Here is a 20,897-nt window from a genome sequence, read left to right as displayed (position 1 = left end):
TTGTATTTTTATTGTGAAGTTAATTTAATTTAATCAATTAAATAGGAATTGACTTAATGCTAAACTGAAATGAAATGACAAGCAGTAAATGTTGACATATGCTGAGAACGTACTTTTTGTGTGAAGAGAATTTAAATAGTTTGCCGTGAGCCAAAACGTAAATTTTAACATTTGCTTGTCAGTTACTTGAATATTTTGTTAGTTTTGAATGGCATTGTTAAACAACATTATTAAAGTTGGGCATGTTCAACTTCTTACTAATTAAAACACTTCAGGAAATACAATTTAAAATGAAAAATCCAAAGATAAAAAAAGAAACAAAAATGTTTGGGTGGCAAAACCAACAAGACCTCGAGCCACCAAAGGCATTGTGTGGTCGATAACAAAATAAAAGCGTACATAAAAAAATAACGTATGTCGTCTTTGAACATATAGAAAAAGCTGGCATTTTCTTTATATCTATATCTATATGTATTGTACTTCTTTATGCAGTCAGAATGCAGGTCCTTAACTAAATAACAGGTAGTTATCCTTATTCACTAAAAAATATAATTTATACACTTCAGTCAACCTGGCAACCTTGGTGAACTACTTATGCTAGCAATATTAACGTAACTTAAGTCTACTTAGACATTACATTCAAATAAGCATTCTTGAAAAAAAAAGCTAAGAAAGAAACTTAGTATTTACAATTTGTTTTTGACATTTAGTATTTACAATTTGTTTAACGGCGGTGTAAAAAGCGCTCACGATAGAAAATGACATTCTCACAAAATTGCATAAGTTCATTTCACAGCAATATTATGGAAACAAAAGAAAAACCTCTGATATGGCAGATATATGTCTATTTAAAGTTGGCGTAGTCTGAGAAAATTTCAACAAAGTCTTGAACCACTTTATAGCAGAAGTCATACTGTTCCTGTAAAGAAAGAGAGGATACAAGTCAGTGTGTGATCATGAAGACAATCAAAGATCTGGTTATTTAGCAGGCGCTTTCATCCAAAGCGACTGCTTGAAGTTAGGCTCAGAATAATCAAAGCATGGAATCCAGATCGGAGCAGCTTCAAAGAAAGCGATATTGTTACACATCCAAGTTCAAAAACAAAACTGCAAGGTGAGTCTCTATCTAATCTTCAGTGTTTTGTTAGTGATGTACTTGATACACCTACCATCGTTTGGACCATGTGAGGCCTCTGCATGCGTAGACTCTTGACGGTCTGGAAAACGTCCAGCAGTCCCTCCGCCTTCACCCTCTCCAGGATGTTGCTGAGCGCGATGAAGGTTCCGGTTCGCCCCGCACCCGCACTGCAGCAACAAAAACCATAAACACAATCAGCAAATACACAATAGTTATTGATATCATGTAGGGATTTTATTTAGTATATATTTATGATATTCATGTATGAATGAATATATCATAGAAGAGTGCTCCATGCTAATCCTTCATATAGAGAGGGCCACGCTAGAAGTAGCGGTTAGCTAGGGTGTTTGAAATCCAAACTGGAAAGGTACTGGGTTCAATCCCCCATTGTCAGAAGTCTAACCTGTGGGCTTGCCTAAGCAAGAGGCCCCTAACCCACTATGTGCTCCTTAATGACATGCATCTAAACCCACTGAGTAAAGTCAACATGTTAGGTCCCTTCTTTAACCCAACTCTCCTCTAGAAATGATCTGTCTTCGGACATGTGTGATATCTTCTGATACCCGCTTAGTGTAAGAGTAATTCCTACAAACTCTTAATAATTCCTAATCTTCACCATACATATTTTTTATCATTTAAATACCAAAGCGAAATTAAATTGAATAAAAGTTATCCTGTTGAAAAAGGTGACCTTTGCGTCATAGTGCTAATAGTCATCCTCACTTCAAGAGTGGCTAATCCATAAGCTAATACTAATCAGCTCCGGTGCTCTCTGTCTCCCTCAGTCAATGTTTACCATGATGAGGGGGGGGGGGGAGAGAAAGGGGGAGAGAGAGGGATATAGAGGGGGAGAGGGGGAGAGAGATAAAAAGGCAGATAGTGAGAGAGAGAGCGAGAGAGAGAGAGAGAGAGAGAGAGAGAGAGAGAGAGAGCGAGAGAGAGAGAGAGAGAGAGAGCGAGAGAGCGAGAGCAATAGAGAGAGAGAGAGAGAGAGAGACAGGCACAGAGACAGAGACAGAGAGAGAGAGGGCAATAGAGATAGAGCGAGAGAGAGAGAGAGAGAGAGAGAGAGAGAGAGAGAGAGCGAGAGAGAGACAGAGAGAGAAAGACCAAGAGGGAGAGATTGATGTGCAGTGAGGAATTAGACGTGTAGAAAGACATCAGGGATTGCAGCCGAGGGGAGAGGGGTGATGGGGGGGAGGTTAGCTCTGCTAAAGCCCCTCTTAGACCAGCGGTGATGAAGGGAATACGAGGAGGAGGAGGAGGAGGAGGAGGTGAGCTGATGACACCATTTCCTGTCGTTAGCTCATCTCGTCAGATTAATCGCGGTGGGAGTCGGCGCGCAGGGGGAGGGGGGAGGGGGGAGGTGGGGGGTGGTTCACTTTGAGACGTTTTAATTGACTGCGAATCGCTGGATTGCGATCGATCCCGACGGGGCGCGGCTTGGGGGAGCTGGGGGGGTTAGAACCGCTTCACCTGGAGCGGCGGTACGGCTGATCAAAGGCCAGGGCGGCCCGCTCCTCACCTGGGATCACACAAGGGGTCCGTCCACCGGGGCCACGAAATGTAGAATTTATTGTGACAGACATTTGCCAGGAAAAAGGGGGCGAAGAAGAAGTGTAAATTCATAAATGGAATGAATATTTCTCCAGAACGGTGGCATCCCTTTTTTTTGTACACTTAACGCCGTGATAGGATTTTGACGTGTAACGGTTGTAGCAAGACCTCACTTTGATGGTTAAACGTGATCTAATCCCAATTCCAGGGCAGCGAGCGGTGAAGCATGAATGAAGAAAATAAGGGTTCTACTGTCTAGTCATTCAGAATGAAGTAGAACTTTTATACACATCTTACAGTTCTCACATCTATGTCCTTAAGGAGCCAGTAGGGGGTTGGCACAAGGATACCTACAGGTGGACATTTTAGGTGTGTGTGTGTGTGTGTGTGTGTGTGTGTGTGTGTGTGTGTTTAGCCCGGGTGTCGCCACCTGCAGTGCACAATAATGAGTTGCGTGCATGTGTGTGTTTGTGTGTGTGCCTGTATTTGTGTGTGTGTGTGTGTGTGTGTGTGTGCGCACACGTGTGTGTGTGTGTGTGTACGTGCGTATGTCCCCACCTGCAGTGCACAATGATGGGTTGCAACCATGGATTGCATGTGTGTGTCCGTGTGCATGCATGCGTGCGTGCGTGCGTGCGTGCGTGTGTGTGTGCGTGTGAGTGCGTGTGTGTGTGAGTCCCCACCTGCAGTGCACTATGATGGGGTGGTTCCCAGACTGTTGCTGCTGCCTCTGGACGGAGGCCACCAGGTCTATCATTCCACGGCCCTCCGCGGGGATCCCTATCTCCGGCCAGCCGTGGAAGTGGAAGTGTCTGACGTGGCGCGGGTGCTTCTCCTGGTGGTGTGGAGGTCAATAAATGACGATTCATATTATTATTATTCATTCTATTATGATAGGTTATTATTCTGATTTCCATTCTGAAATTTGACTTACTTCACTTTTTTGTATTCACAATGTTATTATACAGTGGACGTTTGGGTTGTTTGTGAGTTTGTCTGTTTGAGGAAAATACATATTTTGTATCCTTACATCAACTCACAGCTACTTTGTCTTTTGTGTGTGTGTGTGTGTGTGTGTGTGTGTGTGTGTGTGTGTGTGTGCGTGTGTGCGCGCGCATGCATGCTTGTGTGTGTGTGTGAATACGTTTGTGCATGCTGTATTTAACACCATACGCACCAGTCTATAAGTGAGCACCATGTCTTTCAGGGTGAAAGTGTCACAGAGTGTGTCTGCTCTCAACTCCAAGGTGTAGTCACCAAATGTTACACTGCCCTCTGATGGCCAGTACTGGAAGCACTTGTCCTGGGGAAAGAAAATCAACAACATCTAGTTGTATTCATCAAACAGATGCTTTTATACAAAGCAACTTTGTATAAAAGGCTAAGAACAATCAGAGCGTACAATTCAATTCAAATTGAAATAACTACAAACAAAAAATGATTGTTTAAGCTAACTACTGCATAATAATAATAATAATAATAATCATCACAATAACACACTTTTTTGAAAGTTATTTAATTTGTATACTTATAAATCTTGTATACTTATAAATCTTTAGTTTTATACCAGTGTATATATATATATATATATATATATATATATATATATATATATATATATATATCTGTATATATAAATATATATACTTGTGTGTCATATATAAATGTATATACATATATATACTTGCTGAAGGAAAGTGCTACCTGCTCTCTCTCCTTCAGCTCCGTCAGCATGACGATGGAGTGACAGCTCCAGTCCCACATCATCCTCCAGAAGTCCTCCACCGTGTGGGACAGCGGGCCCTGCGTGGCGATGAAGTAGTCCTTCTGCCTGTAGCCCTGCAGAGGAAGAGACCATGACACACACACACACACGTCACATAGGAGAGAGACACGCCAATGTTTCGCTTGATGGAAGCATTACATCAGGACTTTACTAATTTACTAGAGTGATTGCATTTTGGTGCAAGCGAGCAATGGAGCTTGCATGATAATAAAGGTGATCAAACCATCAACATTTATGCACGCTTGCACACTTCCCGTGCAAAACTGCGATACAAAGTGCTTAAAGAGCCAATGAGCCCAAAGCTAAAGTTAAACATATGGACAGACGGTGAGGCCCGCAGTTCCTCTGGCAGACTGTTCTAGAGGCGAGGACATAAACAGAATGCTGCCCCCTGTGGGTCTCAGGTTGTAGGTCCAGCTGCTCAGCCCAGCAGCAATAAGGAGCACCAGGAGAGGTGAGGCGATGCTAATGGGTTAAAGACAGGAGGGAGAGGAGGAACTCACGTCGATGAAGGAGGCGTTGATGTAGTCCGTGAACTCCTGGCCTCGCTTGACCGGGAGGATCACTCTGTTGAAGTCATCTGGAAAAACAACAACACAGTTGGCATGAAGAGAAGAGGAATACTTGTTGAAGACCAATATTATTACTATTTGATTTTATTACACAAAACATTTGGTGGGTCATGGGCCAAAAGCACCAGGCTTATGGCTTAGAGAAACAACCTAGCCATCTCAAATTAAAGTTTGAAAAAGTTTAAAAAAAGGTATTTACACTAAAAACAAATACCTTTCAAAGGTTGCTTAGGCCATTCAATGATAAAAAAAAAAAAAAAATTCTTCAAGTAAGTAGTATTGTATAGCTATGAATTCCACCCAGCTCCAATGTGAGTCAAGTGTGATGGGATGTTTCAGATTAATATAACACAACATCATAACCGTACATGGAATGATCTGGAGAACGCGGTTCTTCTTCATGTTGGCCGGAAGGTTTCCCGTCCTCATGTTCTCCTTCATGATGCGCACGTTAGTCAGTTTCTGAGGTGGAGAACACAACATTTAGCTCAATAATTCAGATGAATGGGGGGTTATTTGAATGTCTATGGTAAAATAGAGAAGAGAAGCAGTAGCGACAGAATCAAGTACTACGAACAAGGACTGGGACATGCTAGCATGTGTCTCTATATTCATTATACAGGTGTTTTTCTGTGAATAAGATCATTTATTTTCTATTGCATTTCAAACCTGGAAAAGCACCCCTGGTTTTATTTTAACATTTAAAAGTGCTCCAAATAGCATTAAAGAGCTATTATTTGAGTGATATTTGTTAGAAATGGCAGAGCCATCTGTCTAGGCCAGGGAAATGGGCTGTTAGAAAATCTGCTTCCAGATTTTGACGCCTCTGTATGAGCATATTTTTGATTTCTCACTGCTCCCGCACAATGTCTGACCAATCAGGGCATCCGTCTCACCTTTCAATCACAGGGGCGTTGAATGAAACACTTCTCAATGGTGGAAAAAACATAGCAGACGTAGAACGTAGAAGAAGACGTAGTTTTGTAATTGAAAGTTCCTCGGCCTACCCTGAACTCCTCCTCCAGGCCCAGCCTGTCGTTGGGGGCCCGGGTGTTGTGGAGCCGGTGGAGGTGGCCCTCCAGGGAGCAGACGTCCAGCTCAGTGTCCCCGTACAGGTAGTACTCCAGCAGGGCCTGGTAGATGAAGGAGTACTGCATCTGGAGGGTGGAGGAGGAGGAGGAGGACGACCACCACATGAAGGAGATACAATCAAGAGGAGGTAGGAGAAGGGAGAAGAACAACATACCAAGAAGAACAACAACAGCAGGTACATGGTCATAGTGGGCACTCCTTCCTTGCTTGTGCACCATCTCCACACCATCACCACCTCCACTATCACCACCTTCACCACCTCCAGACCATCACCACCTTCACCATCACCACCTCCACTATGACCACCTTCACCATCACCACCTCCACACCATCACCACCTCCACCATCACCACCTCCAGACCATCACCACCTGCACTATCACCACCTCCACCCTCACCACCTCCACCACCCCTAGCCCCTCCCCAACCTACGTCAGTCTGGATGAGCTGGCAGCGCTGCTCTCGTATCCTGCCGACGGAGCCGAACACATCCACCATCTGCTCCACGTGCATCATGTCTATCATGCCGTCGATGACGATGAAGGTCCCGGTGCGCCCCACCCCGGCACTGGGAACAAGAGCACACACAGGGAGGGGTTATGGTCAGGGGTGAGACCACAGAGCAGGGGGGGGGGGCGGGGGGGGGCTGGGGGGGGGGGGCACAAGCCGCCCCAGGTGGGTGTGAGTGTGAAATGTGATTTCAACTCCTACTGTTCTGGCATGAAAGAAAGAGTTTATGAAGTGACTTTCTCTGCACTGTCCTGCAAATGCTGGTCCTTATTTATTCATACAAGATAAGACATATCCATATTTAGATGTATATATATTATATATATACATCTATATATATATATATATATATATATACATGTATATACATTTTCAGTAAAGCAGGTGTGTAAAACATACTCATTCAACGTCAGTTATTTAATGTATACTTTCCCCCCCCCCCGCCCCCCCGCCCCCCCCCAACGTGTCCTCCATGCCCCCGTGGAGGGCATATGTTCAGTCTTGGCCGGGAGTCTGAGGGGCCACACGATTTACAAGAGTCGTTTGGTCTGAATGACACTGCAGGGACCTGGGAAGTCAGATTCCTCACTAGGGCCCCTTTCAAAAGAGGGGTCGGGGCCCCGTGAAGTAACAACGGCCCCTTTTCCCCAACCACCTGTCTGAGCAAACACTGGAGTCCACTGCACTCTTTCTGTTACCATTTAGATGTATAAGGATTCATTTATCATTTAAACAACTAATCCTAAAAACAATCAACCATCAAATCAAAAAAGATTTAGAGGTTTAGAGATGAGTTAACCTCACACAATTCAATCCAATGTTTTTGTTATAGTTTGTATCATTTTTTCCCATTGAATGAACATAAATGAATGTATTCAAACAACTTGAATCAGTAACACGACCATTTTCAGGCTCTTCCATTTCCACTCTTTCATTTTCTCAAAAAAGGGTTTCAGGTTTGTGTCTCAAAACATCTCTCCGTTGTCTTTTTCCTGCTAGTGAATTTAAAGGAAATATCTATATTGGAACCAAATTAGATCCTATGTGAAAGAAAGGACTATCCTTTTCCTCCATAAAGGGGTTGCAGTAAAGTTCAGTATACTGCTATATAAATAGACCATTCTCAAAGAGAGGGTTTTTGGTGTTTAAAGTGGACTTATTAAAAGTTGACCCCCGTATGTCAATACATCACTCCACTGTCGTGTTCCCCCTGCTGTACAAACAGGGCACCATTCCTAATGTCCTATTTAAGAGCTGACCCCGCTACGCCCTCTGGGCTCACCTGCAGTGCACCACCACGGGCCCCGCGTAGGAGGGGTTCACCGTCTTCACCTTCTTCAGGAACTTGAGCATGCCGATGGGGGAGAACGGCACCCCGAAGTCTGGCCAGCTGGTGAAGTGGAGCTGGGTGACCAGACGGGGAGCCCTGGTGCCCTCGCCCGCCTGCTGTCAGAGGACACACACACACACACACACACACACACACAGGGGACACCTTTGTAGTTTAAAATAGACCCATGGAAGTTTCAAACAAGATGTGTTGTAGTTTTAAAAGAGAGACATTGTAGTTTCAAAAGAGACATGCTGTTGTTATGAAAGAGACATGTTGTATTGAAAAATAGACATTGTATTTTTAAAAGAGGCACATTGTTGTTTTCAAAGAGACGTGTTGTAAAAAAAAGAAACATGGTAACATGATTTAAAAGACAAACAGAATCGATCGATCGATTTACAAAATACACACAATAATACACAACACGAGTAGTAGAAATGTAAAGGCAGAATGTAGAAAACCAAGAATATTGACGATTGAAGTACTACACATTATTGACATTACTGAGTATTTTTAAAGTGAAACTTAACTCAAAACCCTGGTCTTCTCCAGGCTTTGAAAAATATTATTATAGGTTTGTTGTGAAGCAAACCCCAGTTTCTAAACTACTGTGCACATGCACCACTTAATATAGATAATCATTTCATTACACTGTCTTTAAGGAATTAATTTATTAGGAAAACTGGTTCCAATACTCCGAGACCCCGCATTAGTCATGCCCTGGACGTCTGTGATTTCCGAGAGAGCAGTTTGGGACTGGATTATTGGATTGTATTGCGTTCCCAGCAGCCATCTCCACAGAGACGGTTGGAGTCACAACGCATGCCTCTAATAGAGGAAGAACAGAGTACACATTTGAGGACGTCCCATGGAGACTTGCGTGGGGATTTCAGCCCACTTACCATTCAGAAACACACAATAATTCAAATCATATTCAAACCGAGAGGCTGTTCAATCGCATCAAACTTGTTTAATTTGAGAAGTTATGCTCATGCCGGAAGATGTGCTTGTCAGAATGACTAAGTAACACATCATGTGATTGTGTTCAAGCATTAATATGTATGTATTTATTCAAATACAAATGATACAGACTAAATACAGACTTACAGTGAATGTTATTAGGGAACAGGTGGAGATTGGACTCTATATTGTGACTGTGGACATTGGTGATTAATCCTTGTACGTTTTGGCTTGAAGTCAAACAGCCTAGCCACTACGCTATCCTCCTGATGCCCACAGGTTAGACTGTGGACAATGGGGATCTAACCCAGTATATTTAATCTGGGAGTCAAACACCACAACCTATCCTGTTAGTGTGAGACATGAGTGAAGGATAGCCAAAAATAGATCATTTTTTAAACATTAACTCCCAGATTACTATTGATCAAAAGAACACAGTAGACTAACCCAAACTGAATTGGTATATATTGATCCTAGACCGGTACTGTGTGTGTTACTTACAAACTGAACGCAGAACTTCCTGATGGTGTAGTCCACCAGCACAGTGAAGTCCTCCATCGCCACTCTGATGTTCCCATACATCCAGCAGCCCTGGTCTGGCCAGTACTGGTAGCACTTATCCTGGAGAGAGAGAGAGAAAGAGAGATATTGAAGGAGAGAGAGATATTGATAAAAGATAGAGAGATAGAGAAAGGGAGAGAGAGAGAAAGGGAGAGAGAGACAGCACACACAGTGACCCTTTTTGCTCAAACTCGTGCATCACAGGCAACAGGTAAGAACTTAGTGACTCAGAAATAATAATAATAATAATAATAATAATAATAATAATAATAATAATAATAATAATAATTTAAAAAAATCGAAATTCTGTTCCTGAACTTTTCCATGGAGTAACACAGAAACTGAACTCTTGTGTGGAAAAGTTTTGTGTGGATAAGAATTTGTACTTTTCTGTGTTATTACGAGTGTTAGATTTCAGCTTATTTCTAAACTGTTCGTATAGACTCTGCGTTATGTATTTTTCATTGTAGTAGTAATTCCTGAACTGGAAATCAAGGAAGCTTGACCGGATCGGTTGGATTAGAGGGTCAAATAGATGATATATTTATTCCAGGATGTAATACAGCAAGATACAGACTTAGGTTGAATAATCTATAGTGTAGGTGGTGAGGAGCAGTCTCCTGACGTGCTCCTTGGCTGTCCATCCCTCTTCTCCCCCAACCAGTATTATAGTAGTATTATAGATGAAGAAAACGTGAAAAACAAAAGAACAGATGCAGTCTCTCCCTTGATAAGGTATATGGCCCTGACTATGCCCCAGACGACCGGGTTGGTTCGTCCACGTTGGGACATAACAAATGGAGGAATGTTGTAAATAAGACCTGGTATCAGTTGGAGAGGCACTGGCCTGTTCATAGACTTAAGAAATGTGAAGAAAGAGAGACACAAAAAAACACCAACATTCTACACGAGTCATCAAGCTTTCACGTCTTCCACTCCCGTCAGCCGGCGAGATCCCGGAACGTTTCAAATCATTAATGAGATTCCATTCCTCAAACCAATTATCGTGGAGCCTCGGAGGATTCTGATCAACAATTATTCTGTTATTGATCCATCTCCCCCCCCCCCGCCATTGATCAGACCTTTGTGGCTAAATCTAAAGCGAGCGTTAGCTAATCTGCCGCAGGACACTGTGTATGGATTTCTCTAATGGTATAGAGGTCAAATAAATAATACCCAGAGACTTACAGAACATAATAAGATGCAGCCATCTCTGGTAGTAGTGCAGTATTAAGGCTGTATGGATCTTTATGATTGAAGGCAGGGTCGGTTAAGGTGTTGAACCAAAGGGTTCATTGTTTGAACTGCAAAGTCCATCAGTCTACCTGAAGGAATCCTTGATCAAGATGTCCTAACCCCTGCCTGCTCCTTCAGGGGTGCCCCTCACTTACAGCTGTTTTGGATGGAAGTGTCTGATAAACAACGAACAAAGTAAATAGGGTCGGAACAAGCGAGGCTTCCCTTCCACTGTGTCAGTGCCGACCGACAGCAAGTGAGATGTGAGATCCCAGGAAGTCAAAGACTCACCTCCTTCCTCTCCTTTAGGTTGGTTAACATCACTATGGTAGACACCTTCTGCTCCCACACCATCCGCCAGAAGTCGGCCACTGTCTCAAGCTTTGGGCCTGGGGGGGGGGGGGGGGGGGGGGAGTAGGTAAAATTAAATAAAACCCCATTCACTTTCAAATCAATGATATGTTTATTTAAATTGTTAGTATTACATTAAATGCAAATGTTGAATTCATGTTACCTTGGGCTGCAATGAATTTGTTCTTCTCTTTAAAACCCTGGGGAAATGGAAGAACATGCCGATTTGTAAATGAGTCCGTTCTCAATGATTTGGGATAAGACACTTTGTCAGTGATGTTGAAGTGAACGTTGACTCACGTCGATGTAGGACGCGTTGATGTAGTCCGAGGGCAAGTGTCCATCGATGTGGCTCAAGATCACCCTGGAATGGTCGTCTGAGGAGCGGGGATAGAGACAAAAGGATTTTACGACAAGATCTTCATTAAAACGTCAGCTATATTCTAATACAAGAGAGTCCGACAAGCAACACCATCTCCAACTCAGAGCGATGACGTCAATGTTCCAGCTTTTCCAAACACGCGTGAAGCACTACTCTCACGTCAGAAAATGTAGCTTGATTCCCCCTGCTGTGGAAAGTGCAATGGCCTGGTGGGTAGTAGCAGTAGCAGTAGTTGTGCTCAGTAGCAGTGTGCCACTCACATGGTAAGATGTTGGGGTATCTGTTCTTCTCTCTGTTGTGCTCCCTGCTCGCCTCCTCAAAGGAGCCGTGGTGGTAGTAGCACGGTAGGGACTGCAGGCACACAAACACAGGGGTCAGGTGTCTAGAGCTCTCACGATCTGCCCTGTCAGGGCTAGATGTTTATGTTTGCATCGTAGACAATGCAACACAAAACCACACAACAGACACATTATATGACCACTTTCATAATAACATTTAAAACCTTTGTGTTCAGTGCTTAGTGCTCAGTCAATGTGCATGTTTGTATTTATGTCTGCATCTATGAATGTGTGTGTGTGTGTGTGTGTGTGTATGCATGTGTCTACAATCATGTATGTGTCTATGTGCACTTATGTATGTGTCTGTATCTATGCAGGTCTTTGTGTGTGTATTGTGTCTGCATCTATGCATGTGTCTACATGTCTGTGTATGTGTCTACGCACATCTATAGATGTGACACGTCTATAGATGTGTGTGTCTGCATACATGAATGCATGTGTGCATGAGTGCGGGTGTGTGTGTGTGTGTGTATATACAAACGAATGAGTTCATGTGTTCATCCATGCGTGCGTGTCTGTGTGTGTGTGTGTGTGTATATACGAACGAATGAGGGCATGTGTTCATCCATGCGTGCGTGTCTGTGTGTGTGTGTGTGTGTGTGTGTGTGTATGTGTGCGTATGCAAAACCACGAGGACCCACATTGAACTCCTCTCTGAAGAGCTTGCCGTCATCTGCCGAGCGGACACGGTACTCCTCCTCCAGGGAGTCCAGGGGGATGGGGAAGTACCTCCGGGACGGGGAGGGGGACCGGGGCAGGAGCACCACCGTCTGCTCCCCTGGGGACCACCGGGGAGACACCCACACATAAATACCCCCGTGCACATGGAAGGAGTGCATTACGGTCAGCATGCTAATGTCTCCCCACAGAAAACCCTTCCACCACCCCAACACCTGCGTAAACAGACCCGGGCGGCCATCACGGCTTCCTGCTATTGGAGGGATCTGACACAAACTATTTCTTCAGCCATAAAGAAAATGGTCGTTTTTTTTTCTGCTTTGGTGTGAAAATGTCTCAACTGTGAATTCCGTCTCTCTGTTATTATTTTAGCTTTTTTTCCGACGCTGCGAGTGAGTGGTTTCTATGGCGCCGGGATTTATAAGGCCTCCTGTGTGCTGGGAAAGCAAAAAAATAAAGTTTCCTTGACCCGTAGACCCCGGTGGAAGTCGTTAAACCTCTCTTGACCTCAGTGTCGCGTTACTTTCCGAATAAATTAAGCGCTAGGAGAAGGTAGAGTACTGACACAAGGGGGGACAAGGGGGAAATGAAAAAGGCAAAAACTATAGTCAGGTTGACATTTTGCAAAATTCTGACGGTTGTTTCTGAGATTATTTAGATTTTATTAAATAAATGAGCTCTGAGTGTCTTAAAACAAACATACCTTGTTCATCCAAAAAGCCATTTGGAATCTTCTTATCCACCGATGTGACGAGAGCTTTGCGATGGTTTTTAAACCTATTCATAAAATAAAGAATTAGACACACTTTCAATCAAATAGGTCACATTTGTAGCAATACAATAACCTAAAACAATTAAGGAGACAAAAACAAGCCGAATCCAAACAGGGATATACCATCTGAGAGGAACAAAGTTGTTTTTCCTCATTGAAAGTAGAAGAGTGTTGCTGGCTGTGTGTGTTTGGTGGTCAGAGTGCATGAAGAGAACCTAGACACAGGTCTGACCAGCTGTCTACCCACAATCCACTTTGTTTGGTGACACTTCCCTCAACACTGCACCCCCCCCCCCCCCCACTGTGTCTGTTTATGTGATTGTGTGTGTAAGTGTGTGCATGGTGGGGTGTTCCCCATGCACCCAGCAAACAAAAACACACACACTCACACACACACACACACACACACACACACACACACACACACAGAATGACAGCAACATATTGGTCAGACAGTAGAACCAGGATGATGAACAACCTGTGTGTGTGTGTGTGTGTGTGTGTGTGTGTACCTCAGACAGTAGATAGACAGTAGAACCAGGATGAGGAGCAGCAGGGATATGACCAGCGTGGACGGGAGCACATGAGCCCCCTGCTGCGTTGGGTTCTCTGTACACAAAACACACAGAAGACATGTTAGAAATATATTTCTAAATATAATATATATATATATTTATAAAACGGGTGGCTTAAATCAAGCGATCTGATTGGTTCCCAACTGTTGTATATTGAGCGTATACACACAGCTATGACGCCCGTTCAGTTTACAGAGTTCAGTATCACTCCGCGCCTAACTTGAACTGTTGTTTATTTATATATAAAAGCAATAGCATAGTTCACTGAAGCCTAAAAACATGTTGATTGCTGGAGAGGGTAGAATTGTTGTAAAGCAATAGGCACACGGTGAGTGAACTCGATAGAAGGCTAAATTGCCGGCGAACCAAGCTACCGTCTCTCCGCTGCGCGTCGGGACGGACAACGCCCCTTAACTGTGGTATAATGACCATATACCACAGCCTGTCGTGATCTTAAATATTCTAACATGTAAGTGCTGACCCTTACCTAAACACTCCCCACACCCTCGCTGTATACTGGACACTGGACACATCTAGGGTGCCCTTGTTTATTCTGTGATGCACTTTACACATGTTTTACACCAATCAAGTGTAGAAATAATGTTCTTTGAATTTAATTTAGGAAAATATCTTAGAACATACCTTACCCGTTCTCAAACTTTTTATACCGCAGAGGAATGCTTAACAAAATATCTATGTTCCATAGGGACCACTATGGAAATAAGCCTTAGGGCTTTATTGTGTCATCCCTGACTATTTTTATTTTTATTTATATAACGTATGGCACAGGTTGCTGTTTCATATTTTTATATCAAGAATGGTCAAATAAAATCAATCAAATCAATCAATCAATCAATTCTAAGACTTAGAACATACCTTTTTAGTTTAGCATTCCTCTAATTATGTGTTGTGTAGTCTTCTTTTGTTTAAATCTCACCAATCAAATGTATCTGTTTTAAATAGTTTTTACTATTTCTAACACATTTCTTAGAAATAAAAAAAAGGTTACATTTCTTTTCCATGTATGAGCTGATATAAAGCATTGAGTGGTTCATCGTGAGAATTTATTACCTGTAGTCTGGTTCTCATGCGTGGAGTAATTTAGAGCACTCGTGGTTCCGATCAGGAAAAACACCATGGTCACTATGGAAACAGGAGAACAAACTATAAGAAGAATATAAAAATAGACACGTAAAACAACGGCCGGTACATAGAGTATAAGAAGACAGCAGACTTTTAGATTGAGTACGCCAACTTCCCCAGATTATTTAACTTTAATTTTTTTCCCCTGGTTGGTTTCAGATAGGATCATTCCTTTTCATGGGCTCCTGTAATAATGTAGTGTGGTTGGACCGATTGGTGTAATGTTCAATTACTACCACTAGAGGGTAATGAAGCCTCAAGCATTGTGTAGCTCAGCGTTTTTGTTGCACGCAGGCTCCAGGAAGGGCACAGCTGGTCATACACTTCCAATGACTGCTGTATCAGTGCAGTTTTAACTTTTATATAAATACTCCATTAATCAATAGAGAATCAGGCAGCAAATTATGTTCTTTCTCTGACCTAATGGCAAAAGAAGCCCCAGTGGACTTTAGACAGTAGAGGAGACTATCATCCAGCAATCATCAATTCTTAGAAACTGCTGAATAATGATGAAATTTGGCTGACATCATGTAGTGTTAAAGGTAGCTATTTTCGAATAGAGGATCATTTTTGTGATGAATTATGTTAGTAATCCTGTATCATCACATTGAGTGTATAGCGATCTGGTGGCTCTGTTATATTTGTTTAAACCGATATATTGTTTTTGATCATTTTTGCCTGCATCAATAGTTACTTTACTCCTCTCTCTTTAACTCTGTGCTTCTCTTCATCTCCATCATTCTCTGTCACATTACCATCAAAGTATTCGTAAATTATCATTACGATAAATTATTTATCAATTCAAGCATATAAGCATGGTATATCATGGTGCAGGGTAGATGTTAGGGTGCTTGACTCCCAACTCAAAGGTTCTTGTCCACTCTAGGTGACCTCTCCTGCTGTTGTGAAGACCACTTGATCACTGAAGGAGTGAGTCAGACTGTCCAATGATCTCAGCCGGTGCTCATCTAGGGCTTTATGCACCAATGGAGAGAGCCCAGGGCCAGCCCAACAGGGTCTTGTTTTATTGTGGTTCAGAGATTATTTGGGAAATGAAAAAGAGTAATTCCAGAATGTGCAAGTGTGTGTTCCCCACATCATTTATTTATGTTGCAATCTGAGAACTCGCCAACTAAAAAGTAATAAGATGGAGTCGGTTACCACGCAAGGTTTTTATAGAAGGTACACACACATTGTTCTAAGACAATAAACATATCTATCCATACACAATCACACAATATATGTAATAACAAGCATACGCCATCTTGTCCTGGCAGCTATCCAGACACACACACACACACACACAAACACACACACACACAAATGGATGCCTGCCCATATCATCCACAGCCAAGGGCCCTGGCGGTGCTGCATATGTGTCACACTGTGCACGTGAAGTGCACGTGGAGCGTGATCTCTCCCGAGTGTTAACAAGCTGACAGAGTCCACACCTGTTACCCACACGTCCTTGCCAACCAAGTGCACGCACTCACACACACATACACACACACACACACACACACACACACACAGACAGCTGCCCTGCAGCTCTGCACACGCTCGCACGCGCACACACACACACACACACACACACACACACACACACACACACACACAGCTGAATTCCTAGGTAAGTGCTGGAGATAATTTGCGTCAGTCATCATAAAGCAGCTTGATATCAAACGATATCAAGACCAGACCAGGATTAATGAAAACAGGTTTCTATCTATTCTCTTGAATACAGAGAGCCTGCAAGTGCTCCTCTTTTTACATTTTGGCCAGAAGCAGGCTAGAAATAAATTTATAGTAAAAAGTTAATAGTTAACACATTTATGATGTTAACAGATAAGTTAAAGTGGAAACTTGAATTAGTATAAAGTGACTCATAGTGATGCAACATTTCTGTTGAGTCACTATTGCCAAATGAGGTAAACGAATTGTGATTGAGCCTATGGCCCACTGAGGAAAGCCCTTGCATTTTCAGTGTTATGAATATTACAAACTCTGGCTGCACTGTTTGTATCTCTGAGAATACTAATCACTTATCCCCAAAGGTATCGTCAAAGGGAAAGAAACAGAAATCCTCCAGATAGTCACTTCAATATTCAATAGCAGTTAATAGTTAGTAGGTTACCAGTTTAGTAAATAGGTAATTGATTAGTTAATGTTTACTAGTACCGGTAGGTAATACGAGGTAAACACTTTCATTTATTAGTAGTTAATGTTTTATAGTAGTTAATTGGTAACATATCTGCAAGAGTAGCTGCAGCACCTGCTTACAATAATGATTATTTGTGGAAAGAGTTATGAATCGTGTAATTATTAATATTCTTTCACATCTAAGAGCTGTGGTGAAGATGGTTATTTAAAGATGTAATAAGAAATGTAGGCTATTTGAAATCAGCATGCAGTCATTTCTGTCTAATTGTCCAATTCTCCTAATTCAATTTTATTCACAATAAAAAGCAAAAAGAAATGGCAATGGCATTCTCTCTACCCCTGGCTTTAGCATATCAGACTTGGATTACCTCCATTAAATAAAAGATACTAACAGCATTATCATGCCATCATAAAGTGCAATTCGAGCACACATCCTTTCCATTTAGCAACTCCATAACCCCTGCCTTAATTTGTATAATTAATTCAAACTAAATTGTGCATTACAAGGAACTGTAATGTAGTTCCCCAGGCAGCCAACTGAACAATTCATTCACTTTAATTTCAGTGGATTCTTTCACTGAATTCAATTTTTTTTAAGATGTTTTTGCTGTAGTTGATTTGCTTATCTAATATTTGACTGAACATTCAGATTTGAATAAACACACTTTCCTGCAAATAATGTTTATCTGAATGAATCAGTGGAGATCTGACCTTCAAAATAACAGGCAGGCCTATCTTAATCCCAATCATAAATGTATGGACTTGGCCAAAAAACGACTAACATTTCACAATTACAATTACAATCAAAACATGTTTGTATTCAGCTCATGGATGTTAACATAAACATATATATATATAGATATCCAGCCTAAACGTAATCACACACACACACACACACACACATACACACACACACACACACACACACACACACACACACACACACACACACACACACACACACAGAAGCAAGGGCACATGTGCACATGCACACACAAACACTTTTAGTTTTTTTAATTGCCATGTATCATGATTGACGATTCCCCAGGAGTGCCTAACATAATGTTTATTCACTCATAATAAAAGTGTTATGGATGGATGTCTGGAGTATTTACCAATGCCTGAAATACCTAATAAAAGTGTACATAGCTACTAAATAATGTGTACCACATCAACAGAACTACTGAATAAATATCTTGTAAACAAATGGAAGAAGCAACACAAATGGGTTGACCTGTGCGATGACCTTTAAACGTTTACCCAGAAAGGATCTGCATTGATTTTAATAATTCATGATTTGTAAATTATTCAAGAACAAGAACTCAATGACACCACCGACATTGTCCAGAGGACATTGGCCAGCGTGTGGATACTTTGGATTCACTCCCGTTCTCCATGAACAATCCCAACCTGAGTGGAAGTGGATCAGTAGGCTCATTTAAGTCAGGGGCAGTGGTGTAGCTTTTCGCTTGGCAGAGCCATAAAACATTTATTACTTGAAATTGATAACATAACATAACGTAACATAATTTTCATATTCCATTTTCACTTTTCTGGCAGTTTAGTCTACTTGTAGTTATGGTATTATGCTTAATAGATGTTGAATTTGACCTTTGAAATTATCATTCTTGTGACTTTGTCCAGCTTTTGTAGAATTTATATATGACATTGATAGAATATTTCTTGTAAAATGTTATTTTGTTTTGGTAATGCAATACAGCCTTGGTGGTCAGTCAATGACAATCATGTAAAGAGCCAAGTGTAGCTCTACAGCCATAAGTTACTGACCTCTGATTTAAAAACATGTCTTGGGACTGAAATGTATTCCCCTATAACACCGCTCATTTCTACCACTATACAACTATAGGTATACAATATCAAGAGTGCATGACTCTTGATATTGTGAATTTTTCCTTGTGAATTTAGTAATTTTTTTTATGACCACTTTCCTTAGCACACTTAATCCTACCTGAGTCATAAACGTGGGCTTACAAAGACTTACTAAAATTATCGTCTAGAAGTTAATTATTTACGCTCAATGGATTGACACCTTTGATGTCGATGTGAAGGCAGAAGAAAGAACCATGAGACATTAAATACTTTCCTCCTTTGTCAGGGAACAATAAAAAATAAAATAAATATTCCTTTTATTGTATTTGTCTCTCCCAACTGCCAACAAAATAGGTCAAACGGGTTGCTCTATGTTCTCTCGTCTCTCACTACCTAGAAATCAATAAAGAGGCAAAATCCATTGGGTGTGTGTCGAGTGGGTGATACATCTTGCAGAGAGAGAGAGAGAGAGAGAGAGAGAGAGAGAGCGAGAGAGCGAGAGAGAGCAAGAGAGAGAGAGACTAAGAATGTTGTTTAATCACAAGGAGACAAAGATGAGGGGAAGAGGGCAAATAAAAGAACATAACCAAAAAAGAAAAAGCAGAGCAAGACAACAAGAACAGGAAGTACTTCAGCTGTCAGCTGGCGGAGGTCCAGAAGAGGGAGACATGGAGGAGAAGGAATTAAATAGCCTCAAAGAGAAGGAGCAGGGAGGGAGCAGGGAGGGATGGAGAGAAAAGGGAGAGGAGGAGGGAGAGGAGGAGGGGGGAGACAAGAAGGAGGGGGAGGAGGAGAATGGCCATGTTTGGGAGACCAGCAAGAAGGGTATAGAAGAGAGAAGAGAGAGAGATACAGAACATGTCTGAGGCTTCTATGAGAAGTCATAGAAGGGGAATTGTGCCTGTGCGTCTGTCCGTCCGTCTGTCTGTCTATGCCGTCTGTGTTGTCTGTCTGCATGTCCATGCTGTCTGTAGCTCTATCTGGCTGTGCTCTTAGTCTGTCTGTCTGTCTGTCTGTCTGTCGGTGCTTGCTGTCTAGTTAGGCTTTCTGTCTGCCTGTGTTGTCTCTCTCTCTGTCTGGAATGTCTGGCTGGCTGTCTGTCTTTCTGACAGACTACTTGTCTAATTGTCTGTCTGTATGTCTATCTGTCCGTCTATCTTTCTGTGCTGTCAGCTAGATTAATATTTTCCACTGCAGTCCTACAAGCTGCTAATATCGGCATGTCTCTTACAGCAGAAGATGGTTTTGTTTGTAACAGCACATGTTTATAAAAAGTTGTTTGAAACATTTATCCATGGAGGACATTTCCTGTTCATAGAACCATGATGCACCTAACCAGGATGCCTCAATGATGCCTTTAATCATGGTGTCGTCCCACAAAGGTCAAACAAATCCTCTGAGTAATTAGGATAGTCTAAAACGGGTTGTCCGTGATTTGACTATTCTGCATTAACGGATTGAATTGCGATTGATTACCCATGATTGAGTTCAAATGCTATCGACCCGGTGTGTGTGTGTGTGTGTGTGTGTGTGTGTGTGTGTGTGTGTGTGTGTGTGTGTGTGTGCGTGTGCGTGCATGCGTGCGGTTAGTAATAAAAAGACTTACGGGTCCAAGGGTGGGCCAGCTTGATCCGGTATCAGATGACCCGAAGGTCCATACCACCCGGGACCAGTTCCAACACCGGGTCCAAGTCACATCCTCCCAGAGCCTTCGAGGAGAGCTGCTGGAGCAGAGTGTCCCACGACCGATCCTGATGAGGTCGTCGCCGTTGTTGTTGTCCAGATGTTGTCAGAGCATCAGGTCGGGCGTCATGACAACGGTGGTCTTTCGGCGACGTGGGTTTTCTCTCCGCTGAACAACAGATGTTATCTGGCAAGATAGTGAGAAAGAGCGCGCGCGAGAGAGAGAGAGCGAGAGACA

At 42.3% G+C, this 20,897-nt stretch overlaps 1 protein-coding gene across 1 annotated transcript; it reads right to left on the bottom strand.

Annotated features, from left to right (window-relative positions):
• Positions 1–844: 844 nt before the first annotated feature.
• LOC311350322 (receptor-type tyrosine-protein phosphatase epsilon-like) lies at positions 845–20,635 on the bottom strand (the record flags this gene model as incomplete). Its single annotated transcript, XM_084470326.1, has 20 exons — positions 20,583–20,635; positions 14,915–14,986; positions 13,781–13,877; positions 13,200–13,273; positions 12,460–12,596; positions 11,741–11,831; positions 11,399–11,475; positions 11,262–11,298; positions 11,039–11,136; positions 9,452–9,571; positions 7,940–8,103; positions 6,580–6,715; positions 6,064–6,213; positions 5,425–5,518; positions 4,988–5,064; positions 4,403–4,537; positions 3,876–4,001; positions 3,382–3,533; positions 1,170–1,305; positions 845–919 (listed from the first exon to the last, which is right to left on the bottom strand). The coding sequence occupies exons 2-20, from the start codon at positions 14,979–14,981 to the stop codon at positions 845–847; spliced, it is 2,043 nt and encodes a 680-aa protein (XP_084326452.1). The 5' UTR covers positions 14,982–14,986; positions 20,583–20,635.
• Between the last annotated feature and the right edge of the window lie 262 nt (positions 20,636–20,897).

The sequence above is a fragment of the Micromesistius poutassou genome (genome assembly GCF_964030765.1).
Source record: "Micromesistius poutassou genome assembly, chromosome: 7".
NCBI classification, from domain to species: domain Eukaryota; kingdom Metazoa; phylum Chordata; class Actinopteri; order Gadiformes; family Gadidae; genus Micromesistius; species Micromesistius poutassou.
The sequence above is the reverse complement of the archived record's forward strand: the minus strand, read 5'-3'. Positions and strand labels throughout refer to the sequence as shown.